Source organism: Ipomoea triloba, chromosome 3 (genome assembly GCF_003576645.1).
Source record: "Ipomoea triloba cultivar NCNSP0323 chromosome 3, ASM357664v1".
NCBI classification, from domain to species: Eukaryota; Viridiplantae; Streptophyta; class Magnoliopsida; order Solanales; family Convolvulaceae; genus Ipomoea; species Ipomoea triloba.
Window position 1 is genome coordinate 14,930,214 of NC_044918.1, and position 26,529 is coordinate 14,956,742.

Consider the following 26,529-nt stretch of genomic DNA (forward strand, 5'->3'; position numbering starts at 1 on the left):
ATGTAAAATTTTTAAAGAGCCTTTAAAAGTCTAGATCGAATATCATTAAACTTTTAAAGTCTTTAAAAGTTTTATAAAAGTCTTAATTGAATACACCCTCTAAAATTGTGTTACACAAACATGATTAGTTATTTGAATCATATCACTCCCCCTCTCTCTTAGGTTAATTGGGTTTTATACTTCTCATAGTTGCTTTAAACCACTTCTTTTTGTTGATCTTTAAGGCTCACGATGAGCTAGATAGATATTTGTAAGCTTTGTTTTGTTTTCTTTCCCTGTTCCCAAAACAAAATACAAACGTAATGTCCCTATATCTGTCTTATCACATTATAACCAAAGGACTAAATTCCATCCTAATAACATGGCTTTATTGTAGAAAGTTCATTATTAATGTGTTGAATTTATGGTAAGTTCGTAAAATCAACACACCGCAAAAGGAAAGAATGGTCCAACCACTCTAACTAAGAATGTTGCAATTTAGGCATGCATGCATGTATGGTCACAACACTGGGAAGGTGCAATGGAGGAGTTCAAATGCATTTCACTATTTTTGTTGTTTACTTAAAGTAGACAGGTTCAATTCATTTATACTGGGGTGATAGTGATACTGCGGTGGATGATGTTTATCATTACATGAATCATCACAAATGACACAATCAATAAACATGGAAGAGATAAGGTTTCAGAGGCCAAGTGGAATGATAATTTAGCAAAATGTCACATCTTTATCAGAGATTAATATATGGTTGGACAGACTCATTTTGCACTTTTTGTATTGGGACAAAAGTGAGAATAAGATGGAAGGCTACTCAGCCCAACAAGCATAATAGAATAGTCCAAATTGACAATAAGACCAAAACTTCTCACAGAAAAGTAGTAGTAAGGCCTCATAACATGCATGGCCCAAATGATTTACTAAACCATACCTTAGGTGCAAAAAAGCAAAATCCCTCACCCTTGGGCCCTGAATCCTGCATCCCAGCCCTACAGAGATTGTGAAAGAGTTAAATCACTAAGCAACCTCTTAGGTAGGGTCCAGCGTCTGGTGCCCAAGATGAGCCACTCCCACAAAAGGGTAAAACTCTGGGCGCCACTCCCACAAAATGGTAAAACTCTTACATGGTGACTGCCAAGATTTACTATACCTTTGCATACTGCACTAGTAATCGCATCGCATCTTGAGGATGAGACTATTTTCAAGTGTATATTACACTAGTATCAACATCCCTCATCTTGTGGATGAGACTAATTTCAAGTGTATAGTACACTAGTGTCTGCATCCTGTGGGATAGGACTAATTTAATTGAGCCTCTGTCAATAGTTCAATACCTAGATTAATCCAATTCAAAGGTTGCTCGGGGTTGATGAACCTGCTGCTTACTTTAAGAGAAACCACAAGTCCAAAACTTACATTCAAAAGCTTCACATTCTAAATCAAGAGAATGGACCTAGGAACATACTCTGGCAAGTTAAGAAGTGCCATGATAAAATCTACATTTAACACACAGGGAAAATGGAATATGGATGTTCTTAGTTCTTCAGACATCAGTTGAGGTTTAATCATTTATAGAAGGTCAACACAGATCATATACTGCAGCCACGGGAAAGTGAAGAGAGATTTTGCATGTTCATCTAAGGACATTGAAGAGCACAAAATTCTTTTAATACAGGATTGACCTTGCAAACCGCAAACATTTTAAGAGAGGCATGCATCGTCAAGTAAGAAAACAAAGATACGACCAGATAATTAGCCTACATGACACAAAGTATTACTCGAAAGAACCAAAAGGATTGACCTTGCAAACCGCAAACATTTTAAGAGAGGCATGCATCGTCAAGTAAGAAAACAAAGATACAACCAGATAATTAGCCTACATGACACAAAGTATTACTCGAAAGAACCAAAAGGGGTACTTCTAGACAGGACCTATTTTAGAACAATGGCACTATATGCTCAAGATATGCCAAGCACACACTACCCCAGTTTGCCTAACTCCAAAGACTCATCCCTACTTAGTAGTTAGTAGAAACCAACTCAGATGCATAAAATGCTTTGTAACATCAAAAGATGTTCTTCTAAGACATTCAATGTCATATATATTCTCATGAGAATTTACACAAGCCCCAAGTTCAGGTTGAATTTAAGCTATTCAATCAAACTCGTTTCATTAAGAGAAACCTAAGCACCATCAACTCATTTCATCAAGAGAAACCTAAGCAACATTGACCCATTTCATCATTCATCAATAAGGTGATCAAAGTGAATAGTAGATGCCAGTATGACACAGCTGTCTATCATGTAATCCTGCAGCTAATGTCTAAGTAGTAAAACAAAACCAGAATGAGCAATGAGTATATGGAACATTTATTCCCAAAAGGGGAGGGGGCGATTGCAAAGCTCACATTAAACAATCCAGATGATCATATAAGCCGAAAAGAGTTAGACAAGCCAATTATATATACATATTCACGCAAATAGCCAAACTATAAAACAAACCATAGAGCATACCCAGTGAGGTATACCATACAGTAAGACCTGTTTGGCAGCAAGAATACTAGTAATCAACATGGTAGTCACTGTAATTATCCCTTCCAGAAATGTCACACTCAACTCTTTCTGCAATCTTCTCTTCTTCATATTTCAAACCCTCCTCCAATGCCAGCCCTCCTAGGGCTCCTGCCACAGCTCCAACAGCCAATCCAGTTCCTAATCCCATCTTTCCACTACGCTTGTTATCATACGGTGCATAATCCACAGGCGCACTAGGCCCCGGCCTGCCAAAGCTAGGTTGTCGGTCCAGGAACGGCCGTGGCGGATAAGGAGGCTGAGTGTAGTAACCGGGGTAGTAGCTAGAGTATGGATCAGAGTATCCGCCGTAGTGATAAGGATGCGAGTGGGGAGGAGGTGGAGATGATAGAGTAGGAAGCGGTGGTGATAGAGTCGGATGAGGCGGCGGCGGCATCGCCGCGGGAGATGGAGGCTGGTGTGGATTGTACGGAGGGATATTGTATCCTCTGTAATCACGGGAAGCGGGCTGCGGAGGCGCAGTTGAGAAATAATAGCTGGACGGAGGGGGAATTTGGAAATCAGGGGGGCTAGGGCGTTCCTGGATAGAGATTTTGAGTCGGATCTTACCCTGGGGGCGACCGGAAGGTAAACGGAGCTCGAAACTTCTTACCTTCGTGGAATCTTCCAAGCACATCACGTCCTTGAGCGGCAGCCTTAGGGTTCCGACCAACGGCTTGGGCGTCTCGGACGGCTTCGAGTGGAAGATCTCGAGAGTGAGCAGCGATTCCTGAGGCGGCACCGCCAGAGGAAGCACGAACCGCTCGTTCCACACCGGTTTGGTCGATCCGTGATCGTCCGATTTGGTTGCGAGACGGCGATCAGGATCCACCCAGAAGATCACATAGGGCTTCAGATCACCGTGGCGCCAATTCACGTTCTTCAGGTGCTTGGCGGAGACGATTGTGAAGTCCACATCGTACGGCTTCGATGGCGGCCGAGAGCTCGCTGCTGCCATGGCGATTATCGTCCGAGGTGCAGAAGATGAGAGATTTTACAGAGAAAACTCTTTTTTTTTTACAGAGAAAACTCTTAAAACGCAGGAAAATGGCGAAAAAGGAAAATGGATTACTGGATTTGGTAAAGTTGAACGATGGGACCCACACTGATGTTTTTTCGCATTACACGTGGTAAAGTTACGGTTCATGGGCTTTAGGCCCATTTCAGATCCACTAATTGTCCTGTTAACAAGGGCCAGGCTATTCGGCTAACTGGCTAAGCCCATCCTTAAGCAAACCACAATTTATTCTGTCGACCTGAGTCCACCTTGAAATGTGAATCCGAGTACAAAATACATAATTTATATAATGATATTCACAATTTATATATAGAATATTCACAACTAAATGTTCACAATTTACCTACGAAATGTTCACAATGTTCACATTTGAATTGTGATTATTCAGTATGTAAATTGTAGCGGGTCTATCTTGCAAGGTGGACCCGGGTGCAACAATAGTAACGGGACCATATATGACCAAATTAGAATCATATGTGGTCAAATTGAAAGTCTATTATGAAATTTGGTGAACATTAATAGTAAAGGAACCATTTATGGCCGACGATTAAAATTGGTAAATGTTAATAGTAAAAAAACCATTAATGGAATTAACTCTAAACCTGAATACGAACACACCCCGTTGAGTTAAACATCTTAGGGGGCGTTTGGTTCAGGTAATCTTACATTACCTTCGTACTCTGAATCTAGTAATGTTATATTACCTTGTTTGGTTCAGATTATAAGATTACTTGGTAATGTTATATTATCTCAAAGCTGATGTGGCGGTAATGTTTCAAGGTAATGTGATTACTCCCATTTTCTTAGGTAATCTTAGATTACCTTGAACTATTCCAACTTTGCCCTTGTTAATTAATCTTTATATAATAATAATAATAATAATAATGAAATAAATATGTGTTTATATAATCAAATATTGGGTTTATCGAGGCAAACCCCACTCCTCTTCCGAGTATGTGAGTAAACCCTCGCCCTGTGTTTATATAATCAAATATATATATGTGTGTGTGTGTATATATATATATATATATATATATATATATTTATTTATTTATTTATTTATTGTTGAGGGTATTATGGTAAATTGACCCATATAACCTAAAATATAACCCTTAACCAAACAAGGTAATATTATATTCCACAATCCAAACCCAACACATCAGAGAATCTTGCATTCCCAAAATCTCACGTTACCTTCTTGGAGGTAATCTTATTACCTAAGGTAATATAAGATTACATGAACCAAACGCCCCGAGCTCTAAATACAAACACAGTTTTTGATATAAGTCAAATGACTTTCTTAAACTCCATACATTTCAATATGATTTTATTTATTAAAAAGAAAAGTATAACTATTTTTTCAGTCTACGATCAAATTCAACAAAACAGTAAATATATTCAATTCATAACAAACCTTAATAAATATTCATAAAACAATAAAAATAACGGGGTGTTTGGCAAACAGCTGATAGCTGGTTGGTTTAGCTAGTAGTTGATGGCTGGTTGCGTTAACTGGTTTGACCAGCTGGTTGTATTAGCTGATTATAAAAAACTGTTTGGTAAATTAGCTGTTTACTACTAGCCGATTGAATGTAAAATGACATTTAAGGGTATTAGTGTATCGTATTATTTCAACATTTAAATATAACAAGAAGATAAAACTCTTATTAATAAATAATTATAAAATTTGAATATGGTCTATACTTTTTTAAGGGCATAAGTTAATTATTTTTGTTTATTTAACTCTTATTAAATTATACGAGTATTCTAAAACAATTTTTATTACGTATTTATTTTCTATTATTATTATTATTATTAAAAATAACAAACCCATCGCTCGTTTATTATTATTATTATTATTATTATAATAAAATAACAAACACACCACCCATTTAAAAGTAAATCACATTGATTTCAAAGGATAAAATAGTTAATATACCCATTGTTCCCAACAAGCTAATACAAAAAGCTACATTCATTAGCTTTTCAATTTTCAGCTTATTGGCCCAATTAGCCAAGGCCAATAAGCCATTTACCAAACACTTCAAAATAGCTTATTGGTTGGTCAAACAGCTAAACTTGGTCAAATAAGCTAAAATTTAGCTTATAAGCCAATAACCAAACACCCCCAACATCTAAAAACCATAATAAGTGATAAACTTACTGGCCGGCAGATTATAAACCTAAACATGAACGCGACCTGTTAAGTTAAACAGATTAGAATTCTAAATATAAACACAAAATCTGATACATGTCAAATACCTTGGTTAATTTGTTATACAGGTAATTATGAATTTTCTTTTAAGCAAAAAAATAGAACCAAAATTAAACCGAATAAACGATAAATAGCAATAGAGTAATAAAGAGTTTGAAATGAAACAATGTTTGCCAGTAGGATCCAAATTAAACCGAATATTAATTAGCCGAATAATAATAAGTAAGTATATCGCAGTACTTAATGCATAAAAAACCGGACTAGTATTACTCTTCGGTGAAGCGGCCTCTAATCTCCATAAGCACATAAATATGGCCGCCGGGCCGAACCTCCCCGCCGTGGGGCACCGTGAGCCCATATCTCCGGAACGAAGACGGCGGCGGCGGCCCGGGCAGCTTCGGCAGCGGAATGCGGGCCCTACCGACCACGGCGGCGCTCCGCGACGTCCCGGGCTCGTCGCTGCTGGCCCTGATCACCTCCACGTGCAGGAACGCCGTGGACATCACCGCCGGATCGATAAACACTTCGAAACGGCGGTTCCAGATGGGGTCCAGCTTGCCTTCGACGAACGGCGTGACGAACTCCTGTCCGCGGACCACCCACGCCACCACCTTGTACAGGCGGCTCGCGACGGCGCTCTGAGTCGCCATGTCGATGTCCTCCCCGCCGCCGATGCTGACGCGTAAAACCGGCATGCCTGTTTTGGCCTCGAGTGAGTGGATTCGAGTGGGGATAATGGAGGTCTTGGACATGTTGAGAGTTTAAAGGATACCTGAATTCGATCGAGTTGTAGTAGGCGTAGAATTTGGTATTTTATATTACTCTATTGCATTGTTTATGTATATAAAGAGTAATATTAACTACATAATCATATATAATAATTAATGTATAAAGTAATCACGTCTTGCCCTCACCAGTTGACTGCAGTTATTCACTATCTGTTTATATACACTGCAGTTACATTTCAACACAACTACAGTTACATTTCAACACAACTACAGTTACATTTCGATATAACTATAGTTTCATTCGATAATATAAAAATAAACGTGAGGCAATATTTTTTTTGATGAACTGTAATATCAGTTACGGAGCTTCGTTACAACTTACAGCTGCCGTTTCTCTCACTTACTGAAACGGTGTTATTTTGTGACCATAGTCCACAATACATTGTCGACCCATGGTCCAAAGTATAACGACGGGTGGATTAACCGAATGGGCATGCATCGTGATTTATCAGCCCAAGCCCATGTTTGCGGGAAACCTCTGGCCCATTCAGATGTCGTAACTTCTTTCTTCGGCGGGCGTGGTGTTACACTGTTACAGTGAGTACACATTACACTGAGCAAAGCGTTCTTCGGACAAACCCTAGAAAAATGCAGGAGAAGAAGGGGGATGCAGGTTGTAAGGGCAAGAAAGTCAAAAAGACCAATCTGTTGGATCAACACTCTATCAAGCACCTCCTGGATGAGTCCGTTTCTGAGGTAAAATTACATTTCTCGCCTCTGAAATGAATCGAATTTGCTAGAATTGAGTGTTTAACCGAATTCGAAGTGATAAAGAGTGATTCAGATTGATGTTTGTTGTTTGTACGTTATAGATCGTCACAAGCAGGGGTTACGCTGAAGATTTCGCGATGAGTAACATTAGATTGTTGCTTGGGACTGTCGTTATCGCGATCGCTCTCTTTGCTCAGTTCTACAATAAGAAATTTCCCGAGAACAGGAATATTCTTATCGTCTGCATTTCGTTATATCCTTTTATTAATCTGTTTTGTGAATTGGATTCGACCTTCATTTTGTGGTTGTTTCGTGATCTTTTACTTAGACAAGAAAATATAGCATCATGAGCTGTGAAACTTTTAATTCTAATTGCCTCTGTTTATTTACACCATACTGAGAAATCTGAAATGAAGTGAGAAAACTGGTTTTTGGCTTTTCGCTCTCTTCCCTTTATTGGTGAATACAATTTCTGATTTGGCTGTGCCTGTTTGATCTTGACTATGGCAAGTATATTATAGTGAGTGCACTTCTGCTGCTGATTCCTTACACAAAGGAAAAGAATGCCATTTTGTTCACTTATCCACCAGCTGTAAGTCACTATGCCTTTCAAGTGATATATTTGCATGACTAATGATAAAATGTTGTTTTGCCCTTTGTATCAATATGTATAGATAATAGATTCATGTTATTATCATGTGCCCATGGTGCTATGCTATTTGTGTTGCTTAGAGGAGTAAATGTTAAGTTGGAGTAGAGTTTGTTGCGCGGATATTTGAATCAGTCTCTTGACCCTTTTGCATTTGCATGGATGCATCGTGGGTTCCTGGAAATTCATTATAGAGTACTGCACGTCTGCACCTTAAGAGAGTTGACAGCATAAAAATTTGTAGATATGGTTAATGATCGTTCATGTCTTTGAGTCAAGATTTCTACTCTTAGTTTTGTAATATTAGCAGGCCAAGATGATGTAAAAAAAAAAAAAAGAGTCAATGACATGTATGCACTATTATTAAAGCAAACTGTAACTGAGGCAGAGTCTGATTTGTATTACTACCTCATGAATGACTTTGACAAAGCAGGATAATGAACTATGTGTTTAACCAATTTTCTCTTTACAAAACAATGAATTCTTCTCTCACACTCTGAGTTAAGAAGTTAGGAAGAATGAACTTTTAAAAGGTATGAATAATGGTACATTGCTTAACAATGTATTTCCAATTAATATTTTATAAATATTTTTTCTTAAAAAAAGTTAATACTCTGTATACGATAAGTAGTTTGTTTGGTAGAACCTGATTCCAAAGGCCAGAGGTTTTTTCCTTGAATGAAAAAGTCTCTCGTACACATGAGGGGCATTTGCTGCATTAGTTTCCTTTAGAACCTCTTGTTTTTCAGCAGCTAGAGGCTTAATAATTGGCACTATATTACTTCAAACAATATCATATTGACTTTTTAAGGTTCTTAGAGTTTAGTTTTGTGTCATGTTGTTACCATTAGATGACAATTTTCTGTGCTCCTTTAAAGTGCATTGGGCTTGTCGTGCTGAGATGATGCTATGATAGAAGCACATGGATAATGAAGTCTCTATTAATGTGATGGACCCTAAAACGTTTTATTCTTCCCACAGGGGTCTTTTAGCAGCACTGGCTTAGTCGTCTCTTCAAAGTTGCCTAGATTCTCAGATATGTACACTCTCATGATAGCAAGTGCAGATCCCCAGTCAATCTCTGCAAAGCCACCGGTGGAGTTTACCAAGACTGTGACACAATGGTCTCTCTCTCTCTCTCTCTTTCTTTGGCCCCTTCCCCCTCCCTCTCAGGGGCACATACACAAGGAAAGGGAAAGCAGAATATAGTTGATCCTGATCTATAAAAGGGGTAAAGTATTCTGAGTATATTTCCTTAATATCTGCAATTATTTTTGCAGGTTTACGAAGGATGGAGTTCTCGCAGAGGGGCTCTTTTGGAAAGATGTCGAAGCGCTCATTAGCAATTATGCTAAAGAAAATAAAAAAGGCAAGTAAAAAAGTAATGGGATCTTAAGAAAGGATCTGATAAAGTACTAGTCCAACAGTGTTCTGCTACACTGATAATGAATTTGTTTCTTGCTTCAATGGCTTATGAATCTGGTATAATCAAAATTAGTATTGAAACAAATTGACAGAATATATACAACCTTAATCATGCTTTTCTATATCTAACCAACAAAAGCCCAGTCTCAATTAATACTCAGTACCACTTTTAGAAAATTATTGCAGCTCATAACAGCTGCTGTTGTCATTACAATAGGCCCATTTGTTTTTCCTCTCCTGTCCCTTTCCTTTCCCATCATATTTAAGTGAATGATTACAAATTTATTGACTATTGACTCCACCCTGTACACACTCCATATTTATCAATTATCATCACCTCCAGGTTATTTTGGTCCATAAGATTTTTTTTCTTCTTTTTTTAATGCAAAAACATGCAAGCAAGGGCATATTCAATGAAAGGAGTGTTGCATATTGCATATACTATTTTCTAGTTGTTTTAAGCCGGCCGTCGCTTTCCTCCCTTGAATTATTGAGGAGTCAATTTAAGATGATGGTCGTGGTGGGTGCCCAACGTCCACTTTTGTTAAGCTTTAGAGTTAGTCACATCCACTCTCCACTGTCATGTATCCTAAACGCGTATTGTTGTACAATACTTGCACCATAAATTATACTGGCTTTCGCGCACAATTCAATTGATTAACTAACTTAAAATAAATACAATTCAATTGATTAACTGACTTAAAATAAATCTATTAATTTTACTAGCAGCAGTGTTGTGCATGAATTGAATCTGGTTAAGGACTCATATAGTATTAATCTTGAAAGGCCATATTAAGCCTAATGAGCAATTTGAAGAAAAGAAAACGGCTCTGTGATATATAGTAGTAGTATTTTTCTATTTACTGTCACCATCCGTTTCTATTATTTAAAAATTTAGTAAAATGCGGCATAACAAATGAACTACAAAATCATTCTTGACAATCTCATGTTATTTAAAAGTTTGATAAAATGAGATTAAGAAAATAAAGTATAAAATCATTATTGAGAATCTTATATTACTCTTAAAAGTTTCATATTCATGTGAATTAAAAATTGTCAGATAATATTTTTTATTATTAGAACCACGTACAAAAATAACTATATTAATGTTAGCAAGACATACACATCAAAACTAATTGTATTATATTATATTATAGGAAAAAAAAAAGTAAGCCTATCAATATGTTATTTTCGTGCATCTAAGCCCACCAATAGGTTATGAACATGTTATACCCGGTTAGTATCGTTCCAGTGAAAAATCCGACTAACTCTAACGACTCCTCAACCACTAGCATTTCTGGTCAATTGGAAGAAGGCGAACAACAACCAACAAGATGATTTTATTTGTAACATGTTGGTTACCGATGCATTTAACTTATATATTTTAATAAGTTGGAGTGCTTACTTGGATCTATTTGATAATTTTTCTTATATTATATTATACTATCTAATTGTGGAGGAGTATATTGAATCACGAGAAAATTGTACTATTCAGAAAAATCTCATATGACTTATGAATTTATTATTAAAAAATGCCACCTCATAAATTAGTCAATTGAAGTCCCTATTTGCCCTATGCAGATATTTTAATCGAATACATTTGTCCAAGCTAGGCCATGGCTTTATCGTACGTTTTGCCGTCTAACCAATGCGGAAGCAGATCCGTGACGTGGCACACTATTCCAACACCCCCGTGGTCCCACAATGGACCCCACGAGAAATCCCACGGGCCCACGCATACATAAGTCTGACGTGTACGTCGCATCCATGATTGATGATCTTCCGGACTCCAAACCGACTTTAAACCAAAGCTGAGTTTCGGATTTTAAGTCCGGATGAGCCTGCCCTCCCTACCTATTATGCTATTTAACGCTTTCGACGCCCCTCATCTTCCATTTGCGCTGCGTTTTGTTATCGCGAGATTTATCTCTCTCCGAATTTGACTCTTCAATCTCCGAGAGTCCGAGATCCAAAGTTTTGTTACGATCGGAATTGAATTTGAGTATCGGATTGAGCGTTGCGACGATCTCGATTGCAATTTGTTGGTGGTGGGGCGGGGCGCGGAGGGGATTTGAACATAATTAATCTAATATTCTAATCTGAGAATTAAAATGTTTAATGGTGAGGAGAAACAATCGTTGAATGATCTGGAGATGGATGATGTTGAGGAATCTGTCGGTGGTCATGCAGTTGAAGGGACCGAGACGGACGGTGCTGCGACGGAAGGTGGAGCGAACCGAGGGAGCTCGGGGCTTGCGGAGAGGTTGACGGAGATCCTGGTTGAGGACGGCGATGGAGATTTATTGCTTCAACGGAGCGATCGAGAAGGCAGTGTTTTGCAGTGGCTTCAGGCTCTGGATATGCAGGTGATGGGCGCGTGTCGAGCCGATGAGAGGCTGAAGCCTTTGTTGAAGATGAATGTCTCCACCGGTGCCGCGGAGGATTGCTTACTCGCTTATCTCAGTCAGGTACGTGTTCGGATCTGTAGTTTTTGAAGATTCTCACCAGCTAAATTACGCTATGGCTAAGGTTCTAATTGGTTGTTACTTTTCTGTGGAATTTCACTTCATTTGATGCCAATTCTAAGCTGCCTGGTTGTATTTTATAGATCTTAGTACAGTTATAAGTATTTACAAGTAATGTAACGTGTTGAATGCTAATTTATTATTTTTGGTGTATTGATTGTATTAACATCTTTGTGTTTTTGTATGAAGCAGCACTTTGATCCGGCAGAGGTTGGTATGCTGGCCAGATGCTTGTGCATTCCTCTGGTTTCCGTGCGTGTTGGAAAGATAAAGAAGCAAGGAACACAATTGTGCCCAACTCCTATAAGGTAGTTGCAATTATCCTCATCCATATTACATGCTCTACTGGCAGTGTGAATTGAAATTTTGCTTTCATCTCAATTTGCAACAGATCTGTTGTTTCTTGTTATGGAAAATGTCAATTCTTAATAGCTTGTACCCAATTCTTAATATACTCCCTCTGTCTAAGGCTTGAGCAGACACTAACATGAATTGGGACTTATCAATCTGGTGCTAAAGTTATTCAAAATGCGCAAGTATTATATAACAGATATAATTAATTGTAGTGTGAAGAAACCGAGCCCTCGAGATTTTCACCATGTAATAGTATTTGTTAGGCGTGTAGCTTTTATATGAATCTCTGTTCTTCTAGTGGTCTCTGTTAATGGTACTAACCTTATGAATAGCAAGTCTATCTAGAAAACCATTTCTATTGCGTGTTTTTTGTTGGGATGGTGGAGTTGGGAAGAGGGGTTAAGAAAACACCTATTAGACTAATGTATGCAATTAAAACAAAATATTTTAGCTCTTTAGTGGCAACAGTTTTGCTTTGTGCATTATTTTATCTTCCAGTAAAAGGTAGTTTATTGTGCTTTTCCTGATCTAGTGCATGTTTTGTGTGTATGTGCTTGTCTCTTGAGATTGCAGCCTTCTTAAACCCAACCTCCTTTTCTTTGTAAAATTTTGGGTATTAGTATTACTGTACTCCTCTATTTTTGCCTTATATTCCTTACTTTTGTTGTATTATTTGAAAGGAAATTGCTTTGCTATTGGTTGAATTATTCTTTGATAATACTTTGGCATTCTCAATTGCAAATAGCAATAGGGTTCATTAGATATTTTGTGACCCCTAAACTTGTTTAGGGTTCATTTTTAAGTATATTGTACATGAATTGCAGACGTATCTTAACCATCTCATGATCGATACTACATGCTGGATTCTATCTTAGACCTCTGCGTCTTGAAATGTGACAGTGTTCATAGCTAGGAGGTGCATATTGACAGTCAAGATACCGTGGAGGTTGGTCTTATGTCATTATGTGTACTGTTTTTGTTTGTTAGAGAGGTGGTAAAGTGGGTTGTTTTTACTCTATATTTGGTAGTATTCATATTACTCAATTTGCGAACTGTTATCTTGAGGTGTATTTGTTTGCTGATATTTATGTGATTTCACTTATTCAGTTAGAATAATATTCCTTCTGTTTTTCTTTCTTTACTTTTCTTTGTATTCTTACCTTCATTGTAATGACTTCCTCTTTATATTCTACTTCTTTGAAATATATAACAAGGCATCTCTATGCTGTTTGTGTTTTGCATGAGAATGACTTGGTTTCTTGGTAATTATCAGTTATTTTGATTTCCTTCCCATTTTTTCTAGTTCTATGTTTTCAATTGTTGTATCAATTTATTTCATACTTCTCTGATAGTTTCAACTTCAACCCTAAGTAGGTGTATTTATATACCATTAGAGCTTTAAAAAATGTAAATGGGAATTGCAGGATGATGTGTTGATTATGAATAATGACAATGTTCATCCTTCCAAATGAATACATATATCTTTTGACTTGTAGGTAATGTGGGCGTATACTATTATGATGTCTGAATAAGAAGAAAGAAAGGTAGTTTCATGCTCCTGTGTTATCTAGTCTGTTTATGCTGTGTGGACCTTATCAAAATGTAATATTTTGTCTCCAATTCTTACTAAGAGATTTCTGAGTAATATATACTCATTTTTTGGTTGTGTGTGTGTGTGTTTTTTGTTTTGTTTTTTTTTTTTTTTTAATTTAAATTTTTGCTATGATTCCTTCACCTCTTTGTTAATTTTTGTTTGTATACCCACATCATTGTTCTTTTTTATCTAAACAAAAATTGTATACTATCTAATTGTCACAGGAGAATACCATCACTAATTACTTGTGTTTGTCCCTGATTTTGTGATTATATATTTATATTTTCATGCCACGTAGAGATGTTTTCAATTTAGTAGTCAATTGACTCGTTACTTGAACGCAGAGCACAATTTGTTAGTTGTCCTCTGAGTCTGTTTCATGTTATATGCTTCATAGGTACATCTTTAGTTGTTTTATTTGTTTGTGTATTGTTTGCTTGTATTGGGTAATCCTTGCTACTTAACTAATATGGTTGCGGGGAGTGTGGGTGAAAATTGGATGTCAATATGAAAGATTTTTTGGTTGTCCTAGAGAGTTTAAGTTGATTTTTCCCCAACCTTACTTTCTTTTTCCTATATGAAGATGATTGAATATGGTAAAATTTATAGTGGACTATAGTACAAATATTCTTGTAATGTTTGTCTTAGACCATTGTCAAAAACATTGCAGTTTGAACCTAGTTTATTAAGGCAACAGATACTTCTGCAATGTCTCTTTATTAACTAATTAGCTTTTTAAAAAAAAAAATAATAATAAAATAAACTAAATTTCTCTATTTTTTAATGCTTCTAATTGTTCTACTTGTGACTTGCTTTTTCTATAGGGGAAGCTTAAGTCTCTCTCTTTTGCCAACTTCTGGCCTGCGCATCTCGTTTATTGGGGATGATGGTAGCACAGATAGACTGGCAACACTCTGTAGCATATTGGACTGTTCCACTGTTGAAATTGAAGGAATTTCAGCAGACCAGTCTGGACGTTCTTTTCTGATTAAAATCCCAGATGGTGAAATTTTTTATTTCTGGTGCTCAGAGAAGTCTAAGCTTCTTGGAGATGATATGTTAAGAAAGGTAAATGTTTTACCCATTCTTCAAACCCATTGTCTTATAATCTTATACAGATGGTTATTGTTAATGTGTTCTTTCTTTTAATTGATGTAGATGAAGGATATACTAAAAAAGAAACCATCTCTTGGTGAGCTAACTGGAATCCGTGAATCACGGCTGAAGTGTTTTGCAATTCATCTTCGTGCTCATCTTGTTGGGTCAACTCTTACAAATGGTCACACAAATTCAATGCTGTCAACAACCCCCCTGTTTGATTCCTCTGTTGATTCTTCCACATCTGGTCCAAGTGCACATCCTTCAGCATCTTCTCAGAAGTCCATCCGGGCTCGTCATTACAGCAGTCAAGGTTCAAAGACAAGTCCATTTCATCAGGGTGGCCTGAGTCCCAGGTCCAGTTCCTTCAAGGAGAGTTTGCTAAAGAACTCATCCTCATTGAAGAATGTTGCCAGAGACAAGCTCAGGAGGCGTGGGGACAGTGCTTCTTCTGTTGATGATGGTTGCATTGTTCGGTCACTCAGTATGAAAAATCCATCTACTTCAACATGCTCAAATGACAAACCTTCAGAAGAAACTGTACTTAAGTTGTTACGGCCAACAAATGTTTTGGAGTCACTTGCTGCTGACACACCCTTTCTTGGCCCAGCACCCACTGTTCCTTCTTTGGATTCTACTCTTCTATCTCCTTACTATTGTTGGTGTCCTCCTCCTGTGTCAGCTTTGCAATACTCAGTGGGAACTCCACAGCTTCCAATTTTATCTACTGAACCTTTCTCTCTACCTCCATTTTCTTCTTTATCAATAGCCAAGCCATCAGTGCTTTTGGCGCCCAAGCAACCTCTTAATTTGGCTGATGTCTCCCCTTTAGATTTGCCACCTCTTCTACCCGATCCATTGGTCAGGTTGCCATTAACTTTGCCAGTCTCACAGCAGATACCAACCTTCACTCCTTTAATTTGCGATCCTATAGTCCACATTCCATTTATTGATGTTTGTTCTTCAGGGCAAGGCTACTTGGTGAGTGCAGGCCCAGGTATGTCAACTGGCATTCCCCCATTGCACCCAAATCTTGTGAGCCCATTAATTCCCGAGGCAGAGTCTGTGGTAGAAAAGAGTGCCAGAGAGACGCTTCGTCTGCTCATGAATAGCTCCAATCAACCCCATGCACCATTGATGAGTGTTCTGCCATCTTTTCTGCCGAGCAGCGAAGAGAAGCTGAGCGTGCTAGCTGGTGGAAGCAGGGGCCTCTACAGTGGAACCATAGATATAGATGTTGGTGGAAGCAGGGGCCTCTACAGTGGAACCATAGATATAGATGTTGGTGGAAGCAGGGGCCTCTACAGTGGAACCATAGACATAGATGTTACCACAGTATCCGTAGCCAAAATCAGCAAAAGGGACATTGGCGAAAAGCATTTAGTTGAGGCGACAGAAATGCCATCTACCTCAGATGGCACTATGTTTGGTGATGATGGTTTTTCACATTCAGAAGATGGAAAGAGCAGCGCATGATTTGTTGTCTTTCTAGTACTTTGTAGATTCAAAGCTTTTTGTTAGAACTGTACAGTCGACTCTCTCAACCAGAAGCAATTATTATCAGCTTTTATTACTACATATATTCTTGTTGCCAAAGAAAATTCGATAGGGCAATCATAGCAGTGGTTTTTTTGCCAGAACAAAAAATTTAGAATGGCTTTATTATTACTCCGTATTTTTTTTTTATTTTTTTTTTTCAATTCTTATCTCCCTCCAGTAAATGGGAAAAGGCGAGCAATAATTATAGTGTTTTTATTTTTTACTTTTTGTGTTAGAATTTTCTTTTTCACCTTTTTCCTCTTCCTTCTTACCTGGCCTCAAAAAAATTCCACTATTTTAACTTGCTCTTACAAATGCCCCTATCAATCGACAAATAAAGACTGTGATCACGGTAAAATCAGTACTCTCCACTCTATAGCACTATCATCGGATCGACATAAAATCTAACCCACATAATGGGTGTCTACCTTCTCTAGAAGAATGAATTAATCAAAAGTTTTCCTTTGGGTTTCTCTAGAATAATAAATATTTGTGTGGCAAGTGGTCTCTCATATGAAAGCAACAAACAACTACCAATAAAACGACAAAGTTGTCTCCATCCAGATATTGAGACCCTTCATTAGTATAGTACGGAGTAGTTTTTATTGGGACCCCACCTCTTCTTCAATCACTGTCGCGTTACCCCTCTGCCCCTCCTCGCCCACGAAAATGAATCTCCATTTACAAATTTCATTTCTTTTGGCTCCCTACTCTTTCGGTCTTTCCTATCTAAGTAAAGAAATTAACTTCCTTTCTTTCTTTGGACTCCGTATGATAACTTATCAAACCAGCCGGCAGCCACCCTGCCTTTGCTTGCTTTATTTATTTATTTTTGAGAAGCTTTATTTATTTTCTAAAACATACATTACTCTTCGAGTTTGGTTAAAGTTTATTTGCGTCAATTTACATTAAAAAAAAATTATTTGTCACTACTAATAAACAATCCTGACAAATACATAAAAAATAAAAGAGTTCTATTATATGTAGTCTCAAATCTTACTTCTTCAATTTTAATATGGCGAGCTCTCATAAGTTTTTTTTTTTTTTTTCATGTGATTTCCAATACAAATATTTACATCAAAATTTTGTATGTAAATAGACTGCACATAATATTTTCCAAAACAAAAACACAAGCTTTGATCTTGAGTCACGTAATTCATATGTGGGGCATACGTTCCTGCTTAAGCTGAATTAAGGTTGAAGTGACCCTCCAACATTTCTTTGATAATATAAAAAAAAAATATGTTGTTCATAAGTTGACAATGGATTCTTGTTAACACTTACTCGATCGAATTAGGACATAGTGTCCTTTTAGAGCATTTTCAATTTAAAATACTAAAAATTTATACTAAATGTCTCGCACCAAATTTTATTTATTTTCAACTCATCACACCAAATATTATTTTATACTAAAATAATTTGATTTCTCAAAATTTAAAAGTTTAATAGTTCGAATTTAATTAATTTAATATACAATATAATTTGTGACGTAAATAATATGGAGTAATATTTTAGTACAATTTAATTTTGGATGTAATAATACAGAGTAATACCTCTTTTATGTAGTTTGCTGATTTTCTCAATGCCCACTCATAATTATGTCTATGTTAGAATTAGATTCTCAGTACAAAAAAAAAACAAAAAAAAAGATAAAAGATGAGATAATATCTGTCACAGAGATTTTTTTTTTTTAAAAAAAAACATTCATTACAAAAAATAAAATAAAAAATTTATGAAATATTCCACACTTAACTTTCAAAATGAATACATGTACATTAATTGAGGGCAGTGCTTCGCCAATCTTATCCCATGGACCAAAGTTCAACTATAATTTATAAGGTGAGTCTCGATCAATAAGAGAGCACTTTTAAATAACGATAGTGAATTTTCTATAAATCAAAGTATGAAATATAGCTCATAAGTCCACAACCAAACTCGTTACGTTGCATTTCCAACCTTAGCTTATACCAAAACCCACAAATGCATTATATTCACCTTGATGGCCTGGGCCGCCTGTGTTTACAAAACATTGTGAACATAGTTCCGGTTCAGAATATTCGTTATATTATATTATATTATATATTATGTTTTGTTTTGTTGTTTGACAATTTTGTAGGCCGCATGTGGTTATGTGTGTAGGTTGGGAGAAGGAATCATCATAGTTTTGAACTCTTCTTGTCGTCTGTTTAGGCCTTCAGGAGCCTCATCGGATTCTCTGTTTCTCAACTCTCCGCCGCCCTAAACTTATCCAAAACAATTTCTCATTCCCGACCGATCATGACGGTATACCATTAGTATATATTCAAATGAGACAGAGATTTTTTGTAAAAAGTGAAGACTAATCTCAGCAATTTATTATTGATTGAAGTCTTAGTAAAAAAATGTGAAAAGTTTAATAATAGTAATATTGATGGAATATTGGAGGTTGGGCTTGGCTCATCTATGGGTTAGGATGTGAGGGCGGTTGGATAAGGTAGGGGTATGACAGTTGAATAAGGTAAGAAGTGTGGCGGTTGGACCGAGTAGGCAGTTGGCGATTGAACCGGGTGAGGTCGTCGGTGGCTGGACCGGCTGCGTCAATGCGGGGTGGGTGTGGAGAGGGGTCCTCCCCGGGGTGGTGGCTGGCGTGGAGGGGTGCATGCGTGTGTGGCTAGCCGTGCGCCCGTGCATGGCGAGCACGTACGAGGCCTCCGGGGGTTGCGCAGGGGTACGTGGCATTACACACATGCATGGCGGGGTTGGGGTTGGACGATGCATGGGGTGGAGGGACGCGTGGTTGTTTGTGGTTGGTGGGTGTGATATATAGATTAAGTGATCAATAACCTCATCACTTAATATAACCACAACAACAATGAATTTGTGACTCTCTGGAAAGAGTTTAGTTCTCTTTTAAGTAAGGTGTAAATTTTGAACTTTGTGAACAAATCAATAGGCTTAAAAGAAAGCTCTTCATATAAGATTTTACCAAAGTGTATAGAAATACAATTGCTTAGCTAGTGGTTTAAGCTTTATGTATGGAAAAGTGGTGAGTTCACATCATCAAAGCTGCGGCTCTTTGTAGACCCCACAAATCACAATTCACAATTCCAAACCCCTTTGGCCCTTTCCACATCCTAAACCCCACAAAAGCAATACATACATGTTAGGAACACCTCATCCATCTTCATGGCTTAAATCGAATGGATACACAAAATACAATTCAAGGATAGGGTCCATGCCATTTTTGTTAATGGAGGACCACCTAGTACATACATGTCACCCCACCCACACCATCTTTTGTTGTTTGCCCATTACTTTGGGCCCAAAAGGTTGAAATGTGGAATCCCCGACCCTAAGGGCCCTTGACGCTCCGGTTCGACAAAGTATCTGGTATGATGTAAATCATGATAACTCAACTGAACGCAGATGCTAGATCTATGCTTAATGCGCACAAGGAGCCCCTCACTTTGAGAGGTCGCCCCCATACCGTCGTCGCTGGAGAGGTTGTTTGCCCATTACTAATTTAACTATTTGTCGCCTCTTCAAAGGAATTTCTATTAAAAAAATTACTCTTGTATTATGATGAGAAATTGACGCTTCAAAGTTTCTAGCACTATCGAGATTCTACAAATCGATTTAAAAGAAACTATGTGTGACAAAGGTCTTAATTTAATTAATTCCTTAAATTTGTAATAGTTTTCCTACACTATAAATGAAAATATTTTAAAGTATCGGATCAACAATATAATGATGTCATGTTATACTTAATACAAACACTCAAAAGTTTAGCTAACAGTGCCTGTTATAACTCGTTACAGATACATAATTATATTAGGCATAATATAATACTAAACGGTGTCGTAAAAGTTTCCAATACGAATATGCTTTATATATATTCTTTCCAAATTGAGCATCCCATTTCTTTCCAAATTGGCCACAATCAATTGATATTATATTATTTTTCTTGCAAGTTGGATAATATACTATTGAAATATTCATCTTTAAATAAACACCTGTATATATAAAAACAACTTGCCCATGGTCTTATATGTGCTCTCTTATATAAAAACAACTTGCCCATGGTCTTAATTATATATAAAAACAACTTGCCTATGGAGTGGAGATGAAATCACATAGGTCTTTTTCTTGCAAAATCGTCTCTCTGTTCAAGCCATTCGAGGTTTTACCGATACGAACATGATTAGTCTCGATGTATAACTATCGAAGAAGTTATTTAGGACTAAATCAATAAAAATCACTATATCCATTCGACTATTTGGGTATTAACTCGATTTTTTTATTAAGTTAAAACTTCGTTATCAATTATAACTTTTGACACAATATATAATGAGTAATTTGGCCTTAACCATTGATATCATAGCGTATCATAATAAATCAATATTAGCTCTGAAAATGGATTTAAAATTTTTTAAAAGTACATGCTTAGTCATAAAACTAAGGTCTAAAGCAACATGAATTCTTATTAATTAGTAGGTGATGGGGCCATATACCAAATGATAAGAAAGAAATTATTGCCAAACAAGAAATATAATAATAATAATAATAATAATAATAATAATAATAATAATAATATTATTATTATTATTATTATTATTATTATTATTATTATTATTATTATTATGGATGTCGAGGGAAACCTACAACTAGGGGCGTGGACTAAGTAAACATCTCTCAATGGATGTGCGGTTTACCTCTCTTATGTGGTTTATTACCGACTATTGCAGATGAATAAGGTTTATTCAATACAGACTATCAAGTAGTGATCGTAGGTTTCTCTCATTATCAAAATAAATATTTTAAAAAATGATATAACTTGTTATTAACATGCCTCGTTAATTTTAAATCACATATTATTAACTTAATAATTAAAAAGTTCAACCAAATAATGCCTACACCAATTTCAGCTTATTTGTTTAAGGGGAAATGCCACTTTTAATTCCTTTAGTTGTAAATATTATATAAATGTTTAACTCAAGTATTCGAAAGGTAAAATTAGTCCCTAGGTTTCGAGCAAGATAATGGAATTGGTCCCATTAGAAACCCTAAAGATCAAAACAGCAAATATGCTATGTGCTCTGTTAACAATTTTTAAGGGTTAAATTTACAACATGAATAATTCAAAAATTAAATTTATATTATAGTCCCACAACTGATAAATTAAATTAATTTTTTTCATGTTTAATTAGATGACATACAACATTTTATTGAAAAAAAATGTATACAATTATGAGAAAATTTACAGTGATAATCAATATTGGTGCCTTTGAAACCAAATACAGTCTAAAAAACTTTGGAGGAAACTTTATGTTTATCCCCACAATATAAATTTGGTAAGAATTTAAAGTCTTACCTATTCACTTTTAGGTTGTATTTTGTACAAAGGATATCGATATCAATCAATACCTTCAAGATTTTCATAAAATTATATACCGTCACTACATTGTTATTATTATTATTATTATTATTATTATTATTATTATTTTATTGTTAATAATCTCAACACCATAATTATTTTTTTAATAGTAATTAACTTGGAATATATTGTTAGAATGATTGATTATACTTTAGCTTAATTGGATGCCTAGCTATAGTCGTTTATGTAACGTTTTCCTTATTATTATCATTAGTCGTAATGTTATACATTAATCATGTCAACGACACAAAAAGAAAGGCATGAATTTAGCCTTGTTTTATACACTAAAGTATACACACTCGGAATTTGTTACCAAATAAGGTATATCTCATGATTTACCTTCTCCATCACTTTATGGATTCAAACGTATACATTAATGGTGTGGGGGATTACATGCAAATATGCAATGAATCTCAAAAAGTGTTTCATTTTTTTTAGTACTACTCACTCTATTACAATGTAGTATCTGTTTGTGTCAACAATTGTTAGTTGCGAAGCTCGAACCCACTCCCATCATCCATGTGGGAGTGTAAACCGGGACATCGGGTGCCACTAGACCACAAGGTCTTTGGCCTAAAAAAAAAGTGTTTCATAAGATACAATGTTTGAATTTGCTATATAGGCATCAATGTTGTAGAAGGTGCTAGGTGTTAGTCGGGCATCCATGGGCACCTAGCGTTTAGAGCGCCGCCTAGGTGGGCGAGTAATAATATAATAGTAAGAAAAACACATTAGTGTACACATTATACACCGAAAAAAAAAAAACCCAATCGAGTTAGTCAAGTTGGGCGCCAAGATGGCCAAAACAGGCGCCTAAGCTGCCTAGTCAGTCGACTAATATTCACTTAAGGGTAAAATTTAATCAGCCTAAGAATGCCTAGTGCTTGATACCTAAACCAATTTTTACAACAGTGAATTTAGGCATACATTTCCATTCCAAATTAACCTTGTATATTTCTAGTTGTTTTCATATGATGTCATCACATATGTCAACAAATATAAAAATGATATCTAACGCTTTCTTTTTATGGATATGTTAAAAGACATAAAGATCTTTATATAACAAATCTTTGAATTTTATGGATACTATATTAAATTATGTGTCTTTTATTCATAATTTAACATCTCAATTCTATTGTTTTTTATTTATTAGCTTAAAACTTAATGAATAAGTATGCATATACAATATATGACTCACAAAGGATCAATTGATTTAGATAGCTAATAAATGCATAATAATTTAATAAATAACGAGTATGCATATACAATAACTCACATAAAATCAATTGATTTAGATAGCCAATAAATAAATAATAAGAATAAAAGTCAAAATATTATTTAAGTGTAAATACACCCTCAAGTTATTTTAAATTTATTTATTAATATAGAATTAATGCATATTTGTAATAGACTAATAGGTACTTGCATGAGCGGATGCAAGTTTTAAAAATATCCATCCACCATAGGGTAATGCACATCCCTATTGAAATTACATAGGTAGATCGATCAAGTTGTGAATATAATCACTCTAACTAATGCACATCCCTATTGATAAAATGTGTGCATAAAAGTATATAATAATATAAAATTTACATAATAAGATTTCGTTGCACCAATAATAAAATAATATATTCAAATAAAATTACAAACATAAAAATATATAGTAACTTATTGTGTGAATACATTTTTAATTATAATTTTTAATTTATTTTTTAGTATGATTACATATTTTCTTGACCAGTCAATTAGGACCTGATACCGAGACTAATTTTGCATGTTTGTTAGAGCCTCAAAAGATGGAAAAACGCTTCCTAAGTGAAACTTGTATTTAAATTGAAAAATACTCGTGCTATCTTACCAATATCTTGTAAGTAAACTTTTAAATGTATTGATTTAAATTCTCATAACATAAAGAAACATGAGTGCTTTAAAAAATTCTCATGACATAAGATTAGCAATACATACATTTAAAATAAAATTTTATAATTACACGGTAACATATAAAACAAAAGAAATAGCTAGCACCGAAATATGTGACTAAATGAATGAAACACGATTATCATATCAGAAGATCATGAACTTAATTTTTGTCTACACATTCTCAGTCAGATCTATTACACAATCTTTCTAGTTTACTTTATCTTTCCTATATAATTAACTATGGTTTCATCGTGACTCAGAGCATCCCCAATAGGGTAATTTTAAATTATTTTTGCAGGTTGAGTTGCTTATGTGGAGGAGAGAGAAAAGCGAGAGAAGGTGGTGAGTGCTTGCAAGAGAACTTGATTTTTGGCAGCAAAGTGGCCCCACTAAAAAAAGCAACAGCTCCGCTGAGCGCGTGCAGTGCACGTGCCCATTGAACGCATTAAACTATTTTATTTTCTTTTCAATATTTGCTTTTTAAAATTTTATCTGGTATTTCCTTCTATCTTCTCTTTTTTAATTATATCTATAAAAATTTCTCAAAATCTTTACTACCGGAATGGTATGTAAAAGAGATAGCTAGGCATAGGTTTTTATTTTTGAAGCACTTGCCAAAAGAAAAAGGAAAAGAAATATTGGGGGACAGGTGGCAGGTGCTGAGTAGGTAGTGTATGATCGGGTGCAGAAGACAGTGGTATTCATCAAAGCTGTTCTCCACCAAAACTAATTATTAACGCCCAACCTTTAACTTCCCATTATTTAATTAACTAATTTTTAACCGCCAATTAACATCAATATCAATAATATAGTAAGCAATCATGTTTTTTTTTTTTTGAGTGAGAAAAAAATAAATCGTGACAAAATGAGTGGATATAGGTCCGAATCTTAATGGTGGGGTTTAGATTCTTTGGACTGAAAATGCTTGAGAAAGTGTAGAACAAATGCTACTTTATAAAGAACTATGAATATTTCGAAAAAAAAAAGAGAGAAAAAGTTAAAGGGAAACAAACTGTGACAAATTGATAAATAGTTTAAACGCTAAAAATGTATTGTATAAAATTATAAAGTAGATCCGATGATACGTAAACAATGCACTTAAGGTAGTTGCAATTTACATCTCAACGAGTACACTTTGTAACAATGAGTGGTTAACACTCACATAATTATATGAGAAAATTAATTTTTACCTAACCAAACCTTTTAAAATATATTTATTTTTAAAATTGTTATTAATAATGACCGATACAATTAAACGTACCATACATGATTTATGTGCAATATGACAAACTTTGTATTATCAACATAAATTGACATACAAATAAATAAATAAATAAATAAATAACAATCTAGAAGATGTCACACGTATGTGTTTTAGTCATATATATTAAAAGACTATTCAATTACGGAATAGTTTATTTGAAAATCAATTAATCAAATTAGGTTATGTTAAATGGAATTTGTTCAATCACTGTTTTTTGTTTGAGTGACTTTTGTGGGTTTCTTTTTTTTGGGAAGGGAGGGGTTCATTGTTCTAGACTTCTAAGTGATTACAACATATTTGATTTACATAATAGTCAGGAATGGAATAACATAATAACATATTTGAGAATAGGTCTATTCTGGTTGAGCGTTACAACACATTGAAAATATGTCAGACATGGAATAATATTACAATGGGTTTGAGAATATGCTTATTACATTGTTTAATAAGCCGTTTCATTACTAGACATATTATTATTATTGGGAATGAGTTATTCTCCGAATCTCCGTGCATATTAAAGGCGAATAATTATTGTGTGGGAAGACCGGAAGACCTTAATATTAACTTATTCCAATATTTTATAAATAACTTATTTTTTGTAATACCTAATTTATGCTGAACTATTTTTTTGATGTATTATAATTCATAAATGTATTATTATTATTTTTTAATAGTAGTTTCGTAATTCATGATACGAACCAAACCAATTGTTAGTGTGTATATGAAAACATATATTCATTTAAAAACTCACATAGATACTAGGTAGGTTTGGTTCAATTTTGTTTTGTTTTGTTTTTGGTTATTTTATTATCAAATTTGATTCATTACTAATGAGATGGAATGATACCCATATTTAATTAGGGAATGATATTTTTAATTGAATGGGTAATCAAATCTTGTAGTTGTATTTTAAAAAGTTATCAATCAAACACTAACTATGATTTTGATTATCACTTTAGGGACTCTAACTAAACATTTGGTTGGAAATAAGAAATTAGGAGAGAAATGAATTTTAATTCAGTGAAAAAAAAAGGTGAGAATAAAGTCGAAATTAAAATTACATTATTTGGCAAGGAATAATAGAATTATTGTGAATGAGAAGGGAAGAAGTTGTAAAGATTAAAATGTCATTGTGTAATAATAAAACTAATAATAATCAATAGTAGCCAACGACTGTGATCAACTGATATATAATAGTGATTCTCTCAAATGAGAAATTATAAGATTGAGCCTTTCAGTGGACAATCCAATAATAAAAATTTAATTTCATTAAAAATTCTATATTTGAGTCAGTAAGTATTAAATTTTAATTCCAATTTATAACTACTGGGCCAACTACAGTTGCTTTTACCAATTACCTCTCTCAGAAATGGTCACAGAGTACAGAATCTCCTACATTCAAGTAACAGAGTCTCTCTAACCGAACCAATGGGGTGTCGCCACGCGGCAG

At 35.2% G+C, this 26,529-nt stretch overlaps 3 protein-coding genes across 3 annotated transcripts; 2 read left to right on the top strand and 1 right to left on the bottom strand.

Annotated features, from left to right (window-relative positions):
* Positions 1–2,342: 2,342 nt before the first annotated feature.
* Positions 2,343–3,602, bottom strand: LOC116013305 (wiskott-Aldrich syndrome protein family member 2-like). The gene has a single exon (XM_031252983.1). The coding sequence runs from the start codon at positions 3,522–3,524 to the stop codon at positions 2,556–2,558; it is 969 nt and encodes a 322-aa protein (XP_031108843.1). The 5' UTR covers positions 3,525–3,602; the 3' UTR covers positions 2,343–2,555.
* Positions 3,603–7,102: 3,500 nt separating this feature from the next.
* On the top strand, positions 7,103–9,496 carry LOC116012448 (probable signal peptidase complex subunit 2). The gene is made up of 5 exons (XM_031251979.1): positions 7,103–7,283; positions 7,400–7,551; positions 7,809–7,890; positions 8,929–9,071; positions 9,228–9,496. Exons 1-5 carry the CDS (start codon positions 7,176–7,178, stop codon positions 9,322–9,324), a joined length of 582 nt encoding a protein of 193 aa, XP_031107839.1. The 5' UTR covers positions 7,103–7,175; the 3' UTR covers positions 9,325–9,496.
* Positions 9,497–11,256: 1,760 nt separating this feature from the next.
* On the top strand, positions 11,257–16,611 carry LOC116011890. Its single transcript, XM_031251314.1, has 4 exons — positions 11,257–11,840; positions 12,090–12,205; positions 14,670–14,913; positions 15,004–16,611. The coding sequence occupies exons 1-4, from the start codon at positions 11,484–11,486 to the stop codon at positions 16,417–16,419; spliced, it is 2,133 nt and encodes a 710-aa protein (XP_031107174.1). The 5' UTR covers positions 11,257–11,483; the 3' UTR covers positions 16,420–16,611.
* The last annotated feature ends 9,918 nt before the right edge of the window (positions 16,612–26,529 follow it).